The sequence below is a fragment of the Aotus nancymaae genome, unplaced genomic scaffold, assembly GCF_030222135.1.
Source record: "Aotus nancymaae isolate 86718 unplaced genomic scaffold, 86718_ANA_hifiasm-v0.15.2.pri h1tg000029l, whole genome shotgun sequence".
Taxonomy (NCBI): Eukaryota; Metazoa; Chordata; class Mammalia; order Primates; family Aotidae; genus Aotus; species Aotus nancymaae.
In genome coordinates this window covers 8503307-8520213 of record NW_026988442.1, presented here as the reverse complement: position 1 = coordinate 8520213, position 16907 = coordinate 8503307, and the positions used below count along the sequence as shown (strand labels likewise).

The following is a 16907-nucleotide window of genomic DNA, read 5'->3' as shown; positions in this document are numbered from 1 at the left end:
CAAGAGTGGGAGTGGTCTCTTCCGTTTCATTTTTTCTTTCTTTTTTTTTTTGAGACCGAGTTTCGCTCTTGTTGCCCAGGCTGGAGTGCAGTGGTGCTATCTCGGCTCAAAGCAACCTCTGCCTCCCGGGTTCAAGCGATTCTCCTGCCTCAGTCTCCCGAGTAGCTGGGATTACAGGCATCCGCCACCAGGTCCGGTTAATATTTTGTATTTTTAGTAGAGACGGGGTTTCACCATGTTGGCCAGGCTGGTCTCGAACTCCTGACCTCAAGTGATCCACCCGCCTCGGCCACCCAAAGTGCTGGGATTACAGGCCTGAGCCACAGCGAGCGGGCTCTTCCGGTTCTTGAAGAGAGCGTATCTTAAACAGGAGGGACAGGTCTTAGCGCACTCAATCTCCAGGCTCGGGAGGCCCCTAGCAATTCGAACGCGGAGGGCTAGGCCACCATGGAGAGCCTACCCACCCGATACGTGCCTTGGAGTCCGGGTCCGTTTTCCCCCCCTCCCGATCCCTGGCCGGAAACTGAGCCGTTTACTTCCGCCACCATCCGGAAGTGACCTGCCACTGAACGCCAAGGAGTTTCCAGTGGCTCCGCTGTGTAACCGGGGCTCCCTATGGCGGCTTCCTTGGTGGGGAAGAAGATCGTGTTTGTCACGGGGAACGCCAAGAAACTAGAGGAGGTGCCGGGAGGATGTTGGTGGTTGACTGAGAGGCGGCTGGGAATAGGGCGGAGAAGGGGCTTCCGGGCGGAGGGAACCATGTGGGAGGAGGCATGGAGAGTGACCGGAATTCAGCCGAGAAGGATGGGTCCCCAGCCGATTGTGTGGAAAGGCTGGGGCTCAAAAAGGGAGCGGCTACGGAGTCAGGACGCCCCGGGGTGGGCGAGGGAACGAGGGCCTTGACGGATCCCGATACAGGGCTTGTGTGGTCAGCGACCACCGGAGCTGGAGGAGTAGCGGGGCCTTTAGCAACCGTCCCCGAGGTCACCTATTGAACTAGATCCCAACCCTGGGTCCCGATACTCTTCCTGGACTTACCCACCTCCTGCTGCTGGGCCAGGGCTAGAAAGACCCAGAAAGGGCGTAGGACGGAGTTCCACACTGAGCAGTCCATGCCTCACCACCGTCCTGAAATGTTCTAACCTCTTTGCGCATGTGTGAAATGAGGGTGATGCAGGGCATTTGCTTCACAGCGCTATAGAGAGGAGTAAAGGTGGCAGTGGATGCAAAGTTTCTGTTTGCAGGACTTTGTGGCTAGCAAGTAACAGAGACACACAGGGAGCTCATGTAAGCCACCAGATGACTCTTGTGGGAATTTAGTGTTACTGTGTCCCACAGGACCTGAGGTTCCCTCAGGGAGCTGACTTGTCGTTCTCTCTGGATACTGATTCCTATTCCTGTTCAGATCTTTCATTTTTCTTCCCTGCTGGGGATAGAACAAAGGATCCTACAAGATATCAGCTCTTATTGGCCTTGCTTGAATCAAGGGTTTTCCTCTGTTCAATTAGCCATAGCCAGAGTGGTGGTGATGTGTGGGGAATCAGGATGACACCCACTGGATATGTCTGAAGCAGATCCCATGGGATGTAATCACTAGGGAAACCTACATTTGCCTGTAGCATAGGGAGGGACTGATGTCACTTCTGTGCCAGGACAGAGTGGTCTCCTCAGGAACCAGAGCCTTCTGATGTAAAAAGGTTTGGGATCCTGAGGCCAGACCAGTCAGGCATTGCCACCCAGAACAGAGCCATGCAGGACAATGGTCATGAGACCCCAAACCTCTAGCTGAGAACACTACCCTCTCTCCTTTAAAGAAGGAGCTGGGTGCGGTGCCTCAAGCCTGTAATCCCAGCACTTTGGGAGGCTGAGGTGGGCAGATCATCTGAGGTCAGGAGTTCAAGACCAGTCTGGCCAACATGGTGAAACTCCCTCTCTACTAAAAATACAAAAATTAGCTGGGCGTGGTGGCACACACCTGTAGTCCTGGCTACTCGGAGACTGAGGCAGGAGAATTGCTTGAATCCAGGAGGTGGAGGTTGCAGTGAGCTGAGATGGTGCCACTGCACTCTAGCCTGGGTGACAGAGTGAGACTCTGTCTCAAAAAAAAAAAAAAAAAAAAAAAATAGAAGGCACTAGAGTGGCCAAGGGAGTCTCCTTGGAGAACATGGACTTGAACTTGGCCTAGAACCGGTAGTCTTTTTTTTTTTTTGAAACAGCATCTCACTCTGTTGCCCAGGCTGTAGTGCACAGGCCTCCTGAATTCTGGGTGTCTTCTGATATAGAATTCCTGGTCTAGGAAGATGGTTAGGGTTTCTGGGAGCATTGAGAAGGGAAGGGGGTGTTCTGGATGGGGGCTTAGCACAAGCAGAGACCTGAAGTAGGAGAGATAGAGAAGTAAGGAGATGGAAGGGGCAGGCTTGCTGGGGTGGGACCCTGAAAGCTGGGGTGAGGCTCATGGTCCTGAGTTGGTGAGATTTAGGAGATCGGCAGGAGAGTTGTCGATGAGAAAGGTGGATGACAGCTCACATGCTCACGTAGTAATGGGTGATGAATGTTCTCTTTTCTTTTGGAACAGGTCATTCAGATTCTAGGAGATAAATTTCCATGCACTTTGGTAGCACAGAAAATTGACCGTAGGTCTCCATTTTGTTTTATTTTTAAAAGATGTTTGGATTTCTCTGCATTCCTGTGACCTGACTCTCTGTCTGTCTGTTTCCCTGATAAGTGCCGGAGTACCAGGGGGAGCCGGATGAGATTTCCATACAGAAATGTCAGGAGGCAGCTCGCCAGGTACTTGCCCTGCCCTTGTCTCATACTTGCTCCTCTTGTCCAGGTAGTTTTGGCGCCTGTGCCTGCCAGAAACAACAGAGTAGGCACAGATTGTTGAGCTCTCTAGGACCTGCCCAGAGCCCTCTAGGGTTCAGTTAATATTGGCTTTGGAACACTGCCTTCCTTTGCCAGCCTTGAATACATGGTATCTCCCCCAGACCACCATACACACCCACATACACACAGACTCCCCTTCCCCCAAATGCTCAGACATGCATTCTAGCCCTACATCTTCCCCACATACATCCACCGCTGCGTTCACACATCTTTGTGGAACTGAGAAAGCATGCTGTGGAGAGTCAGACTGAGTGCAAATCCAGCTCTCCCACTGCTATGCCCAGAGCAAGCTTTACAATCGGCCAAAGCTTTGGTGTCCTCATCTCTAAAATGAAGATAAGAGATTGGCTGAGGGCAGCTCCCGTGGCTCTGCCTGCTGCAGATCTCAGCTAGCTGAGGGCTGGCCCCAGTCTGGGTGACCTGGGGGTTCCAGGTGGGGATGGTGTCACGGGTCTCAGGGCTGCATGTCTTTGTGCTGCAGGTACAAGGGCCCGTGCTGGTTGAGGACACCTGTCTATGCTTCAACGCCCTCGGAGGGCTCCCCGGCCCCTACATGTGAGTGTTCACCTCCACCGCCTTACAGGGCCCCAGGCCCAAAATCACTAGAACTGCAAAATGATTAGATACCTGATACTGCAGGTCATTCACTGTCTTGGCATCAGTAGCCTTTCACATTGTCCAGAGGAAAGATGGCATAGGAGAAGCATGTCTTTCTTTTGTAAAGTGTGAGACTGCAACTATGTAAGTAGAGATAGTAAAGGGGACCTCACCCATTTGAGAAGTACATTCATAGGTAGATTAATTTCAGGAAAGAGAAAACAAGGAAGTTGGAATGTAAAACTTGATTTCTTTCTTTCTTTCTTTCTTTTTTTGATACAATCTCTCTCTGTTACCCATGCTAGAGTGCAGGCATGATCATGGCTCACTGCGGTCTCCACCTCCTAGGCTCAGGTGGTCCTCCCACCTCAGCCTCCTGGGTAGCTGGGACTACAGGTGCACGTCACCACACCAGCTGTTTTTTTGTATTTATTTACTTTTGGTGTGTGAGACGGTCTCAGTCTGTCGCTGAGGTGGGAGTGCAGTGGTGCGATAGCAGCTCACTCCCTGGGCTCACTCCCTGCCTCAGCCTCCCGAGTAGCTGGGACTACAGGTGTGTGCCCAGCTAGTTTTGTATTTTTTGTAGAGATGGGATTTCGCCATGTTGCCCAGGTTTTTCTCAAACTCCTGAGCTCAAGCGATCCACCTACCTTAGCTTCCCAAAGTACTGGGACCTCACCTGGCCCTTGGAGGCATTCTTTTTCATTTCCCCTTGGCTGTCAATAGGGAACAGCCTGGAAAAGGTGGTAAGAAGATCCAGCTGCTCTTGGTGTCTGACTCTCCTTTATTTCTCTTGTAGAAAGTGGTTTCTGGAGAAGTTAAAGCCTGAAGGTATTATCTGCTTTTTATCTTCCGTGGATCTGTTGGGAATGAGAATCTGCACTTGGTGTAGGGGAGGGGCCCCAATTAGTATTCAGGAGTCTCAGATTCTAGCTCCCACCATGGAGTCTCCACCTCAGTTTCCCCATCTAGCACCTACAGCTCACACTTACCCTGAACTCCAGGGAGCACCGCATAGGGGAGGGATGGTGAGAGCTGTAGGGTTGAGGGACAGAGGGGCTATAGTTAGTTCTGGGTTGCAAGAGGGACTTGGCCTTCATGACTGCCTTAGCTAGGGCCTGCCCTGGGAGTTGGAGGACTGCCCCTGGACCCCAGCAGTGCATATCCTTTCACCCACAGTTGCAGGCCAAAATGTTCCCTCTTTATTGTGTATTCATTCATTTATTTAGAGATGGAGTTTCACTTGTTACCCAGGCTCGAGTGCAGTGGCACAATCTTAGCTCACTGCCACCTCCACCTCCCGGGTTAAAGCAGTCCTGCCTCAGCCTCCCAGGTAGCTGGGATTACAGGCATGTACCACCACACTAGCTATTTTTTGTATTTTTAGTAGAGATGGGGTTTTGCCATGTTGGCCAGGCTGGTCTCAAACTCCTGACCTCAGGTGATCTGCCGACCTGCCAAAGTGCTGAGATTACAGGTGTGAGCCACCACTCCCAGCCTATTTTATTTCTTTGAGACAGTGTCCCACTCTGTTGCCCAGGCTGGAGTGCAATGGCGCAATCTCAGCTCACTGCAGCCTCCACCTCCTGAGTTCAAGTGATTCCCCTGCCTCAGCCTCCCGAGTAGCTGGGATTGCAGGTGCCCACCACCAGGCCTGGCTAATTCTTGTATTTTTCTTTTTTTTTTTTTTTTGAGTCACTGCACCTGGTTTTTTTAATTTTAATTTTTATTCGTTTTTAATTTTTTTTGGAGACAGGGTCTCCCTCTGTTGCACAGGCTGGAGTGCAGTGGCTCAATCTCGGCTCACTGCCCACCTTCCAGGCTCAAGCAGTCCTCCCACCTCAGCCTCCTGAGTAGTTGGGACTACAGGTGTAAGCCCCCATGCCCAGCTAATTTTTGTATTTTTTGTAGAGATGAGCTCTCGCTATGTTGCCCAGGCTGGTGTCAAAACTCCTGAGCTCAAGCGACCCATTCACCTTGGCCTCCCAAAATGTTGGGATTACAGGTTTAAGCCACCACGCCCAGCCGCTGTATTTCCTTTTTTTTTTTTCCTTTTTTTTGGAGACTGATTCTCTCTCTCTGTCACCCAGGCTGGAGAGCAGTGATGCCATCTTGGCTAACTGCAACCTCTGCCTCCCGGGTTCAAGCAATTCTTCTGCCTCAGTCTCCGGAGCAGCTGGGACTACAGGCATATGCCACCATGCCTGGCTAATTTTTGTAGAGATAGGGTTTAGTAGAGATAGGGTTTCATCATATTGGCCGGGCTAGTCTCAAACTCCTGACCTCATGATCCACCTGCCTCGGCCTCCCAGTATGTTGGGATTATAGGCTTGAGCCACCGCGCCCTGCCAGCCACTGTTTTTCTAAAAGGTGAAAAATTTAGGGCCGGGCATGGTGGCTCACACCTGTAATCCCAGCAATTTGGGAGGCTGAGGCGGGTGGATTACCTGAGGTCGGGAGTTCGAGACCAGCCTGACCAACATGAAGAAACCCCGTCTCTACTAAAAATACAAAATTAGCCAGGTGTGGTAGCACATGCCTGTAGTCCCAGCTACTAGGGATACTAAGGCAGGAGAATCATTTGAACTCAGGAGGTGGAAGTTGCAGTGAGCCGAGGTCCCACCACTGGACTCCAGCCTGAGCAACAGAGTGAGACTCTGTCTCAAAAAAAAAAGAAAAGAAAAGTGAAAAATTTCTGCATTGGCTAGTTTTCTGACTTTAAACAAAGCCTTGTGTCAGCCTGTGCCAGAGGGAAGTGAGGATGCCCAGAGACTTCCATTTCAAGCCTAGTCCCACTGCCTTGGGTTCTGTGGCCCCCATTACTACCCCTATTGAGACCCAATTTCCCCTTTTAGGGAGTTCCTCCCTCCTCACCCTTGGTGGGCTTCTGGGGAGTCGGGGTGGGAGCTGGCCAGCAAGGATGCACTGAGTCCTTACTGTACCCACCCACAGGTCTCCACCAGCTCCTGGCCGGGTTCGAGGACAAGTCAGCCTATGCGCTCTGCACATTTGCACTCAGCACGGGGGACCCGAGCCAGCCTGTGCATCTGTTCAGGGGCCGGACCTTGGTGCGTACCCACCTTGATGTAGTTCCCGCCGCATGCCGCCAGGGGGCGCTGCGACCTCGGGTGACTGCTCAGGGTCTGCGGGAGGTTGGTGGGAAGGGCGCCCTGGGGCCAGAGATAGTTATCCGTGCCTTTCTGAGAGGCTCCCCTGGGCGGCACAGGTAGAAGTGCTGTCAGTCCTAGAAGACTGGTGGAAAGGGTGCCCTGGGGCCAGAGTACCTAACGCCTTGCTGAGGGGCGCCCCTGGGCAGGACAATGAGAAGTGTCCTCAATTCTGAAACCTGTTTTACCCCTGAGGGCTGATAGACTCAAAAGTGTAAACTGAAGGTGACAACTCCCAAAGCTATTCTTTTTCTATTTTTACTTTTTTTGGTATTGTTTTGTTATTGTTAGTAAGAAACCACACTTGGATAAAAGCTACATCTATAGTCCAGACTTCTCCAAGCTCAGATCTCCTTATCCAACTGCCAAGGTGCTTGACTATCTCAGCCTTTCCAGCTTTTCATGTTCATGTATAATAGAGTCTGAATTCTTTTTTATTAATTTTTCGAGACAGTGTCTTGCTCTGTTTTCCAGGTTGGAGTGCAGTGGCGTCATCTTAACTCACTGCAACCTCCACCTCCAGGGTTCAAGCATAGAATCTTAGTTCTTAGCCAGGTTTGGTTAATTACCCCTGTAATCCCAGGACTTTGGGAGGCCCAGGTGGGAGGCTTTCTTGAGCCCAGGTGTTCAAGATCAGCCTGGGCACCATAACAAGATGCCATCTTTAAAAAAAAAAATTAAAAGTGAGGCCAAGCACAGTGGCTCACACATGTAATCCCAGCACTTTGCGAAGCCAAGGCAGGAGGATTGCCTGAGGCCAGGAGTTTGAGACCAGCCTGGGTAACATAGCCACAACCTGTCTCAAAAAAAAAAAAAAAATTGGCCGTGTGCAGTGGCTCATGCCTGTGGGCGGATCACCTGAGGTCGGGAGTTCAAGACCAGCCTGACCAACATGGAGAAACACTGTCTCTACTAAAAATACAAAATTAGCTGGGCATGGTGGTGTGTTCCTGTAATCCCAGCTACTCCGGAGGCTGAGGCAGGAGAATCACTTGAACCCAGGAGGCAGAGGTTGTGGTGAGCCGGGATCACACCATTGTACTCCAGCCTGGGTAACAAGAGCGAAACTCCGTCTCAAAAAAAAAAAAAGAAAAAAAAAATTAAAAATTAGCTGGGCATGGTGGTACACATCTGTAGTCCTAGCTGCCTGGGAGGCTGAGGTGACAGGATCACCTAAACCCAGGAATTTGAGGGTACAGTGAGCTATTATCGCACTCCTGCACACCAGCCATGGAGTGACAGAATGAGACCCAGTCTCAAAAAAGAAAAAAACAAAAACCTAAATTTTTGCCCGAACTCATTCCTTCTGTGAGATGCATGTGCAGAAGTGTGTCTTCTGCCACTCCACTCCTGCAGTTCCTCTTGCTCAGGAGAAAGTCCAGAGATTCCACTGTGTGCTGTTGACAGATGTCTTACCTTGTCTGCTCAAATTTTTTGGTGGTGGTGGTAATGGTAAAAAAAAAAAATTACTATCAGCCGGGCACGGTGGCTCACGCCTGTAATCCCAACACTTTGGGAGGCCGAGGCAGGTGGATCACAAGGTCAAGAGATCAAGACCATCCTGGTCAACATGGTGAAACCCCGTCTCTACTAAAAATACAAAAAATTAGCTGGGCATGGTGGCGCGTGCCTGTAATCCCAGCTACTCAGGAGGCTGAGGCAGGAGGGTTGCCTGAATCCAGGAGGCGGAGGTTGCAGTGAGGCGAGATCGCGCCATTGCACTCCAGCCTCGGTAGCAAGAGCAAAACTCCGTCTCAAAAAAAAAAAAAAAAAAAAATTGCTATCGTAATCTTTCTTTTTTTCTTGGTACTCTCTGGTTATAGCTTTTTTTTTTTTTTTTTAAAGAGACAGTGTTTCAGTTTGTCACCCAGCCTGGAGGGAGGTGGCACAATCATAGCTCACTGACTCCTTGAACTCCTAGGCTCAAGGGATCCTCTGCCTCAGCCACCTGAGTAGCTGGGACTATAGGCACATGCCACGGCACCTGGCAAATTAATTTTATTTTTTGTAGAAATGTGGTCTTGCCATCTTGCCCAGGCTGGTCTTGAACTCCTGGGCTCAAGTGATCCACTCACCTTGGATTCCCAAAGTGCTGGAATTACAAGGCATGAGCCACCACACCCAGCCATAATATTGATTGATTGATTGATTGATTGAGACTGAGTCTCTCTCTTGCCCAGGCTTGAGTGCAGTGGCATGATCTTGGCTCTCTGCAACCTTGACATCCCACATTCAAGCTATTCTTGTGCGTCAGCCTCCCGAAGTAGCTGGGACTACAGGTGCGCGCCACCACACCCAGCTAATTTTTTTGTATTTTTAGTAGAGACAGGGTTTCAACATGTTGACCAGTATGGTCTTGATCTCTTGACCTCGTGATCCACCTGCCTCGGCCTCCCAAAGTGCTGGGATTATAGGCGTGAGCCACCGCGCCCGGCCTAGCTTAGTGCTTTTTGTTTGTTTTTGAGATGGAGTCTCGCTCTGTAGCCCAGGCTGAAGTGCAGTGGCGCAATCTCAGCTCACTGCAACCTCTGCCTCCCAGGTTCAAGTGATTCTTCTGCCTCAGCCTTCTGAGTAGCTGGGATTACAGGTGCGCACCATGTCGGCTAATTTTTGTATTTTTAGTAGAGGTGGTGTTTCACCATATTGGCCAGGCTAGTCTTGAATTCCTGACCTCGTGATCTGCCTGCCTCAGCCTCCCAGAGTGCTGGGATTACAGGCGTAAGCCACTGTACCTGGCCAGCATAATGTTTTAAGGTTCATCTGTGTTGTAGCATGTGACAGAACTTTCTGTGACTTAAGGGTGAATAATATTCCATTTTATGCAGGGACTACTTTTTGTATCCATTTATCTGTTGATGGCATTTAGCTACCTCTTGGCTACTGTGAATAATGTTGTAATGAACATGGGAGTGCGGATATCCTGTTTTCAGTTCTTTTGGATAAATACCCAGAAGTGGAATTGCTGGATCATGTTGCCTGGTAAATTTTTTTGTTTTGCATTGTTTTGTGAGACAGTCTTGCTCTGTCACCCAAGCTAGAGTGCAGTGGTGCAGTCACTGCTCACTACAGCCTTCACCTCCCAGGCTCAGGTGATCCTCCCACTTCAGGGAATAACTGGGACCATGTGAGCCACTACGCCTGGCTAATTTTTGTATTTTTGGTAGAGACAGGGTTTCACTGTGTTGCCCAGGTTGGTCTTGAACGCCTGACCTCAAGTGATCTTCCCGCCTCATTCTCCCAAAGTGCTAGAATTACAGGCATGAGCCACTGTGCCTCGTTTTTTGTTTGTTTTTGAGATAGAGTTTCACTCTTGTTGCCAAGGCTGGAGTGCAGTGGCGCAATCTCAGCTCACTGCAACTTCCGCCTCCCGGGTTCAAGCGATTCTCCTGCCCTAGCCCCTTGAGTAGCTGAGATTACAGGTGTCTGCCACCACGCCCTGCTAATTTTGTGTTTTTAGTAGAGTGGGGGTTTTCTCCATGTTGGTCAGGCTGGTCTCAAACTCTCGACCTCAGGTGACCTGCCCTCCTCAGTCTCCCAAAGTGCGAGGCGTGAGCCACTGGGCCTTGCTTTTGTTTGTTTTTTAATAGAAACAGGGTTTCACTATTTTGCCTGGGCTGGTCCTCGACTCCTAGGCTCAAGTGATCCTCCTGCCTTGTCCTCCCAAAGTGCTGGGATTATAGGTGTGAGCCACCACACAGGCCCCCATACTTTCATTATTGAACTTAACACCTTATTCAGTCCTTTAAGGCACTTTGCATTGGGTAATCATTAATTTTATTAATTTTTTACTGGTGTAATGCCCTCTTTGGCTTAAGAGGTCTATTGTATGAGGGCAAGACTAGACATACCATAACCCCAGTGCTGGGAACACTACCTGGCCCCCCGTGGGTGCACAGAAAACATTTGTTGCATGTGTGAGGTTCAGAGTGTTCAGTAACTGGCCTTGGTTCCATAGCTCCTCACAGCAGAAGTAGAATTTGCCTTTGGGTCTAAATGACTTGGCATTTATGTGGCTAATACCAGTCATGTACCACCTCCATTTATTTATTTATTTATTTATTTATTTTTTTAGAGACGGGATTTCACCATGTTGGCCAGGCTGGTCTTGAACTCCTGACCTTGTGATCCACCCACCTTGGCCTCCCAAAGTTCTGGGATTACAGGCATGCGCCACTGCGCCCAGCCCCACCTCCGTTGTTTTTAAAATTTTTAGAAACAGCTAGGTATTGTGGCTCACGCCTGTAATCCCAGTACTTGGGGAGGCCGAGGTAGGCAGATCACCTGAGGTCAGGAGTTCAAGATCAGCCCGACCAACATGGTTAAAATCCCATCTCTACTAAAAATATAAAATTATCTGGGCGTGGTGATTCATACCTGTAGTCCTAGCTACTCGGGAGGCTGAGGCAGGAGAATCCCTTGAACCTGGGAGGTGGAGGTTGTGGTGAGGCGAGATGGCACCACTGCACTCCAGCCTGGGCAACAAGAGTGAAACTCCATCTCAAAAATAAGATAAAATAAATAAAAATTTTTTGAGATGGTCTTTTTGTCACCCAGGCTGGAGTGCAGTGGCATGATTATACCTCATTGCAGCCTTCATCTCCTGGGCTCAAGTCATTCTCCCACCTCAGCCTCCTGGGTAGCCAGGACCTCAGGTGCAAGCAACCACATCTAGCTAATTAAAAAAAAAAATGGTAGCGATAGGGTCTGACTGTGTTGCCCAGGCTGTTCTTGAACTCCTGGGTTTAAGCGGTCCTCTTGCCTCAGCCTCCCAAAGTGCTGAGATTACAGGCGTGAGCTACCACACCTGGCCCCTTGTATTTTTTCAGTTAGAATTTTTTTGGGCTTTTTTGAAGTGTTTGTTTTGAGACAGGGTCTCATTCTGTCACCCAGGCTGGAATACAGTGGCATGATCACAGCTCACTGCAGCCCTGATCTCCTGGGCTCAAGCCATCTTCCCACCAAGTAGCTGGGACTACAGGCATATACCACCAGGCCAGGCTAATTTTTGTATTTTTTGTAGAGATGGGGTTTTGCCTTTGCTGTGTTTCCCAGGCTGGTCTCAAATTCCTGGGCTCAAGCGATCTTCCCACCTTGACCTCCCAAAGTGCTAGGATTACAGGCATGAGCCACTGAGCCTGGCCAGATTGTTTTTTCTTTTTAATTTTGATAACATGACATTTCATGTCACTGGATTACAATTTGTTCTTTTTCTAACATTTTCACTGTGGAATTTCCCTCCTGCAGCCAGTATTGTACTCACTGACGTGTTCGTGAAGTGGAGAGTTGGGTGCCCGCTTCCTGTTGCGGTATTTCATCTTAGTGTTAAAGCCTCCCTTGCAACTTCAGGAACGCTGTCATAGTAGCAAACATCTAACTTATCCAGAGTGCAGGGCACTTAGCTTCTTATTAGGAGAAAAGGTTTTCTGTCTATCTTTCAAAATAGCCTCATTGTTCTTCAGTGATGTCCCAGTTTGTCCCAGGTGTGGAGAGAGCGCGTGGCCCTGGAGGTGCTGGTGGGCCCGTCCGATACGTGCTTCCTCCCTGTGTGTGTGGGGGGAGCTGCCCTGCTATACTTTTTTTTTTTTTTAGATGGAGTCTCGCTCTGTTACCAGGCTGGAGTGCAATGGCGCGAACTCAGCTCACTGCAACCTCCAACTCCTGGGTTCAAGTGATTCTCCTGCCTCAGCCTCCTGAGTAACTGAGATTACAGGCGTGTGCCACCATGCCCAGCTCATTTTTGAATTTTTAGTAGAGACGGGGTTTCACCGTGTTGGTCAAGATGGTCTCGATCTCTTCACCTCGTGATCCGCCTGCCTCGGCCTCCCAAAGTGCTGGGATTACAGACGTGCGCCACTGCGCCCAGCCTCTGCTCTGCTTTTTATTGTATTCAGCAAACATTTGCAGGTGCTGTGGAGCCCTTGTAACTACACTTTGCATAAGTTGGGTCAAATCAAATTCCCACACTCACCAAACTCATACTGGCTGCTGTCCTTCTCGTGCTTCTCCTCTGGACCCAGTTACACACCTCTCCCCGCTTTCCTGTGGCAGGGCCAGATCGTGGCACCCAGAGGCTGCCGGGACTTTGGCTGGGACCCCTGCTTTCAGCCTGATGGATATGAGCAGACGTAAGGAGCCCTGTTTCTTCCCTGGGGTGTGGGGTTGGCATAGCCATGGTTCGGGTTGGGCCAGTGCCCCGCCCAAGTGCAGGCATGCGGATATGGGCGGGGGAGGCTCCGAGGTTGCTGTTCCAGCCAAAAGCAGCTCTGCTGGGGTGGACACTAGGAATCTGGGTGGCCCAGACCATGGTCGGGGAGGCAGCCAGATGGTACTGGGAGTCCTGGGCTCTGAGGCTCCAGCTCACCCCACATCAGCTGTGTGGCCAGTGGTTCCACCTCTCTGGCCTTGCCTTGTAAGCTGTACATGTGACAGTTTTGTTTTGTTTTTTTGAGATGGAGTCTTGCTCTGTCACGAAGGAGGAGTGCGGTGGTGCAATTTTGACTCACTGAAACCTCTACCTCCCGGTCGAGCAATTCTTTTGCCTTAGCTTCCTGAGTAGCTGGTACTACAGGAGCGTGCAACGACATCTGGCTAATTTTTTTTGTATTTTTAGTACAGACAGGGTTTCACCATGTTGGTCAGACTGGTCTCAATCTCCTAACCTCAGGTGATCTAGCTCAGCCTCCCAAAGTGCTGGGATTACAGGCGTGAGCCACCACACCCAGCCAAATCTGACAGTTTTATGGTATCATTTTTTTTTTCCCTTTGAGACGCAGTCTCATTCTGTTACCCAGGCTGGAGTGGGCACAGTCTCAGCTCACTGCAACCTCTGTCCCACAGGTTCAAGTGATTCTCCTGCCTCAGCCTCCTGAGTATTTGGGATTACAGGTGCCTGCCACCTCGCCTGGCTAATTTTTACATTTTTAGTAGAGATGGGGTTTCACCATCTTGGCCAGGCTGGTCTTGAACTCCTGACCTCAGGCATGAGCCACCATGCCTGGCCTATGGCATCACTTTCTGACCCCCATCTAGGTTGGGAAAATGTTCGGGCTTTTGCGGCCTCTGGTGGGCACTGTTTTATGCCCTCACAGTACCAGTTGTTCTCAGTAGTTCACATGAATCCCCCCTTATTCACACAAGGGCCATTGTTGGAATTAGGCTTTCCAGGCTGGAGGGGCCCTTAGGGAGTGCAGTCTGAAGCCCCGCAATAGCCCCAGCAGGGGTGAGGACATTGTGAAACCAGCCACTAGCCACATGGGGCTATGGAGCACTTGCAATGTGGTGAGACCCAGGAACTGAATATTTTTATTCAGCGTTAATTCATTTAAATAGCCATACCTGGCTAGCGGCTACTGGCAGAGAGCAATCTACAGGCCACAGGCGGGGTGTGGGATTCACCTCTCTATGCCGTGCTGGCATGGAGGTCGGCCTGTGGCCAGCTGTTCAAGTGCTCCACCACCCTCCGCACATTAGAGGAGACTGCTGTGTTTGCTCTGTCAGGCCCCACTGCTTCCTGTCAACAGATGACAAAGCTGATCAAACATGCAGCTCATCTCCCCTGTCCCCAGCTTCCCTTAATGACTTTTGGGCACACTAGAGCAAGTTTAATGTCCCTCCATGCTCATTCATGGGGGCTTCTGCCTACAGTGGGATTGAAAACATCATCCAATTTTTAAAAATTCACTGGCTGCCAGGAGCTGCTGGGCCTCACTCCCCTCTCCTGGGGGTCTGTGAGCTTTGGACTCCAAGGATGAGAGTAGGGTAGGGAAGGGATGTGCTTCCTCCCTGAACCTGGGCTCCCTCTGAGCTGCTACCATCACCCCTCAGGTATGCGGAGATGCCTAAGGCAGAGAAGAACACTGTCTCGCATCGCTTCCGGGCCCTGCTGGAACTGCAGGAGTACTTCGGCAGCTTGACTTCTGTGGCTGGAGGAGGTGCCTCAGGCCGGGGATCTGGGGAGGGCTAGCCTGAAACCTCCTGCGTCCTTCAGGATTTCCACTTCCTGGGGGTGTCGAGTAGCCTCACCAGCCCGTCTGGAGGAGCAGCTGGCTCTACTCTGAGAAACTCTGGGCAACTGGACGCCATTCTCTTGCCCTTAGGGAATTGTGCTGTCTCCTGCAGCCTCCAGGCCTGGGATCCTGAAAGGACCTTGGGTGGTAAAGCTGAACTTGGTGGAGTGAGGGTTTGGAGAGGAACCATGCAAATCGCCTCTGCTGTTTTTTAAATGCAGCAAATCACATTTCTGGGTGAGACTTGTTTCCAGAATAAACCAGCTATATCTGTTTTGAACCCTGCCGCAGGCAGGTGTCTGTCTCTCTCTCCTTTGGCGGTGCAGGAAGCCTTTTGGGTGGGGGTGGGGATGGGGACACTGGTGGTGCCATATGGAAGGCATTCCCATGCCACTGTGAGCTGGAGTGCTACATCTCCACTGGCGTTCTTGCCTCACTCTATGGCACAGATTTTGGGCTGACTTTCTCCATGCTGGATCTATGCTGTCCCCCACCCACAGGTAGTGCCAGGGACTCTGTGAAGCCTTGCTGGATTGGGGACTGGGTGGTATGGCACGTCCAGTGCTTTTGTCTTATGCCGTTACATATCAGACCCGCTAAAATGTTGGTTTAGGCCGGGCGCGGTGGGTCATGCCTGTAATCTTAGCACTTTGGGAGGCCGAGGCAGATGGATCACTTCCGGTCAGGAGTTGGAGACCTACCAGCCTGACCAACATGGTGAAACCTAGCTCTACTAAAGATACAAAAATTAGCTGGGTGTGGTGGCAGGCCCCTGTAGTCCCAGCTGTTCGGTAGGCTGAGGCATGAGAATTGCTTGAACCTGGTAGGCGGAGGTTGCAGTGAGCTGAGATCTCGCCACTGCACTCTAGACTGGGTGAGACTGTCTCAAAAAAAAAAATTAAAACCTGCTAAATGAAGTAAATATTTCCCTGACTTTTGTGAACCACTCTAACAAATTAATTGAACCCAAAAGAGGAGTCGTTGGAACCCCACCTTGAAGACAGCCTGTCAGAAGTTCTGCAGGCCCAGGCTGCGGACTGGTAGGAAGGAACGGGTGGGCTTGTGGGACTGAGCCCTCGACCTGGGGTTTCTGAAGCCATCTCCAGGCAGGGAGTGGCTGGGTTGAATTGAATTGAATGGGAGGGCACTCAGCCGCTGTCCCGTGAGAAGTCCCTCACCTGGTCACAGAAGTCTTCTGTGTTGACGGTTATGTGCAGTGAGAGCAGAGGAAAATGGTTTGAGTTGTTTTTTCCACACTCACTACCTGTCCCCACAGACGGCAGGGTGAAGGGTGTGCTCGTACCCACCCGCATTGGTTCTCAGAGCCCTGGGGGCTCCTGATCGCCCACTCAACACCAGGCTACCCAGTGTGAGGTGGCATCTCATGGGCACGCATCTGTCATCTGATTACCAAGGTGTCTGAGTACCTCTCGACACTCCCTTTACGGTTGGGCCTCCTCCCTCCCCTGTTCACAGCCTCTGTCTCTTCTGTTGGAACTGCTGTCCTTTGTTTGCAGGAATTCTTTGCATATTTCAGATATTAGTCTCTTTTCAGTTTTAGATGCAGCCAGTCGCTTCTGTCTGCTAACTTAGTCCGTGGGGCATTTGAGGAGGTGCCGTCAGCTCCAGGTGTTCTTTTTGCCCACAGTTGCTGCACACGGGGCACTCCCCTGAGCCTCAGAGCCGTATTCCTGTTGCTGGCTGCCGCTGTGAGCCCCTGACCAACCAACAAATGACCAAGCCAGAAACACGGCACCTTCCCCCGTCCATCAAACCCTCCCTACCCCATGTCCTGCCATCGGTAGTCCTCCCGCTTCCCTCCATCCCCACCAGCGCTGCCCCTGCCCTGTAACATCCAGGATATGCAGTACAGACAGGATGGTTTGGTTCACAAGCGGGAGCCTTGGCCTCCCACAGGCAGCTTCCATCTGAGAGTCACAGGGCCCTTGGCTGTCACCCTGATGACCCTTCCCCGCCCCACTGCTCTCCACCAACCATAGCGCCTCGGCAGCCCCAAGCCCTTGTTCCTCTGGACCCTTGCACATGCTGTTCCCAGAACGCTTTCCCTGCAGGTCCCTGGAAAAATGGCCACGCAAAGGCCTCCCGGATCTTCATGTTTCACTGTTGGGCCAGCACCCACTGTGCGAGGTTGGAGGTGACAGCTCACGGGTGGCATTCCACAGACTGTCCCTTTCATTCCATTTCCCCAGGGAGGGCTTCTCCTCCCCAGAGTGGGGGTGGGGGTGGGGTG

General features: G+C 51.1%; 1 protein-coding gene across 4 annotated transcripts; it reads left to right on the top strand.

The window, feature by feature from the left end:
- Positions 1-554: 554 nt before the first annotated feature.
- On the top strand, positions 555-16895 carry ITPA (inosine triphosphatase). Of its 4 annotated transcripts, none has more exons than XM_012455356.3 (8): positions 555-681; positions 2576-2633; positions 2726-2790; positions 3368-3441; positions 4283-4314; positions 6436-6551; positions 12699-12775; positions 16305-16895. In XM_012455356.3, the coding sequence occupies exons 1-8, from the start codon at positions 616-618 to the stop codon at positions 16375-16377; spliced, it is 561 nt and encodes a 186-aa protein (XP_012310779.1). In that variant the 5' UTR covers positions 555-615; the 3' UTR covers positions 16378-16895. The 4 variants fall into 4 exon arrangements, with proteins under 4 accessions (XP_012310779.1, XP_012310776.2, XP_012310781.1 ...); XM_012455353.3 differs by lacking the exon at positions 16305-16895 and adding an exon at positions 14475-14936; XM_012455358.3 differs by lacking the exon at positions 16305-16895 and adding an exon at positions 14475-14546 and having other exon boundaries at positions 12668-12775.
- Positions 16896-16907: the final 12 nt, after the last annotated feature.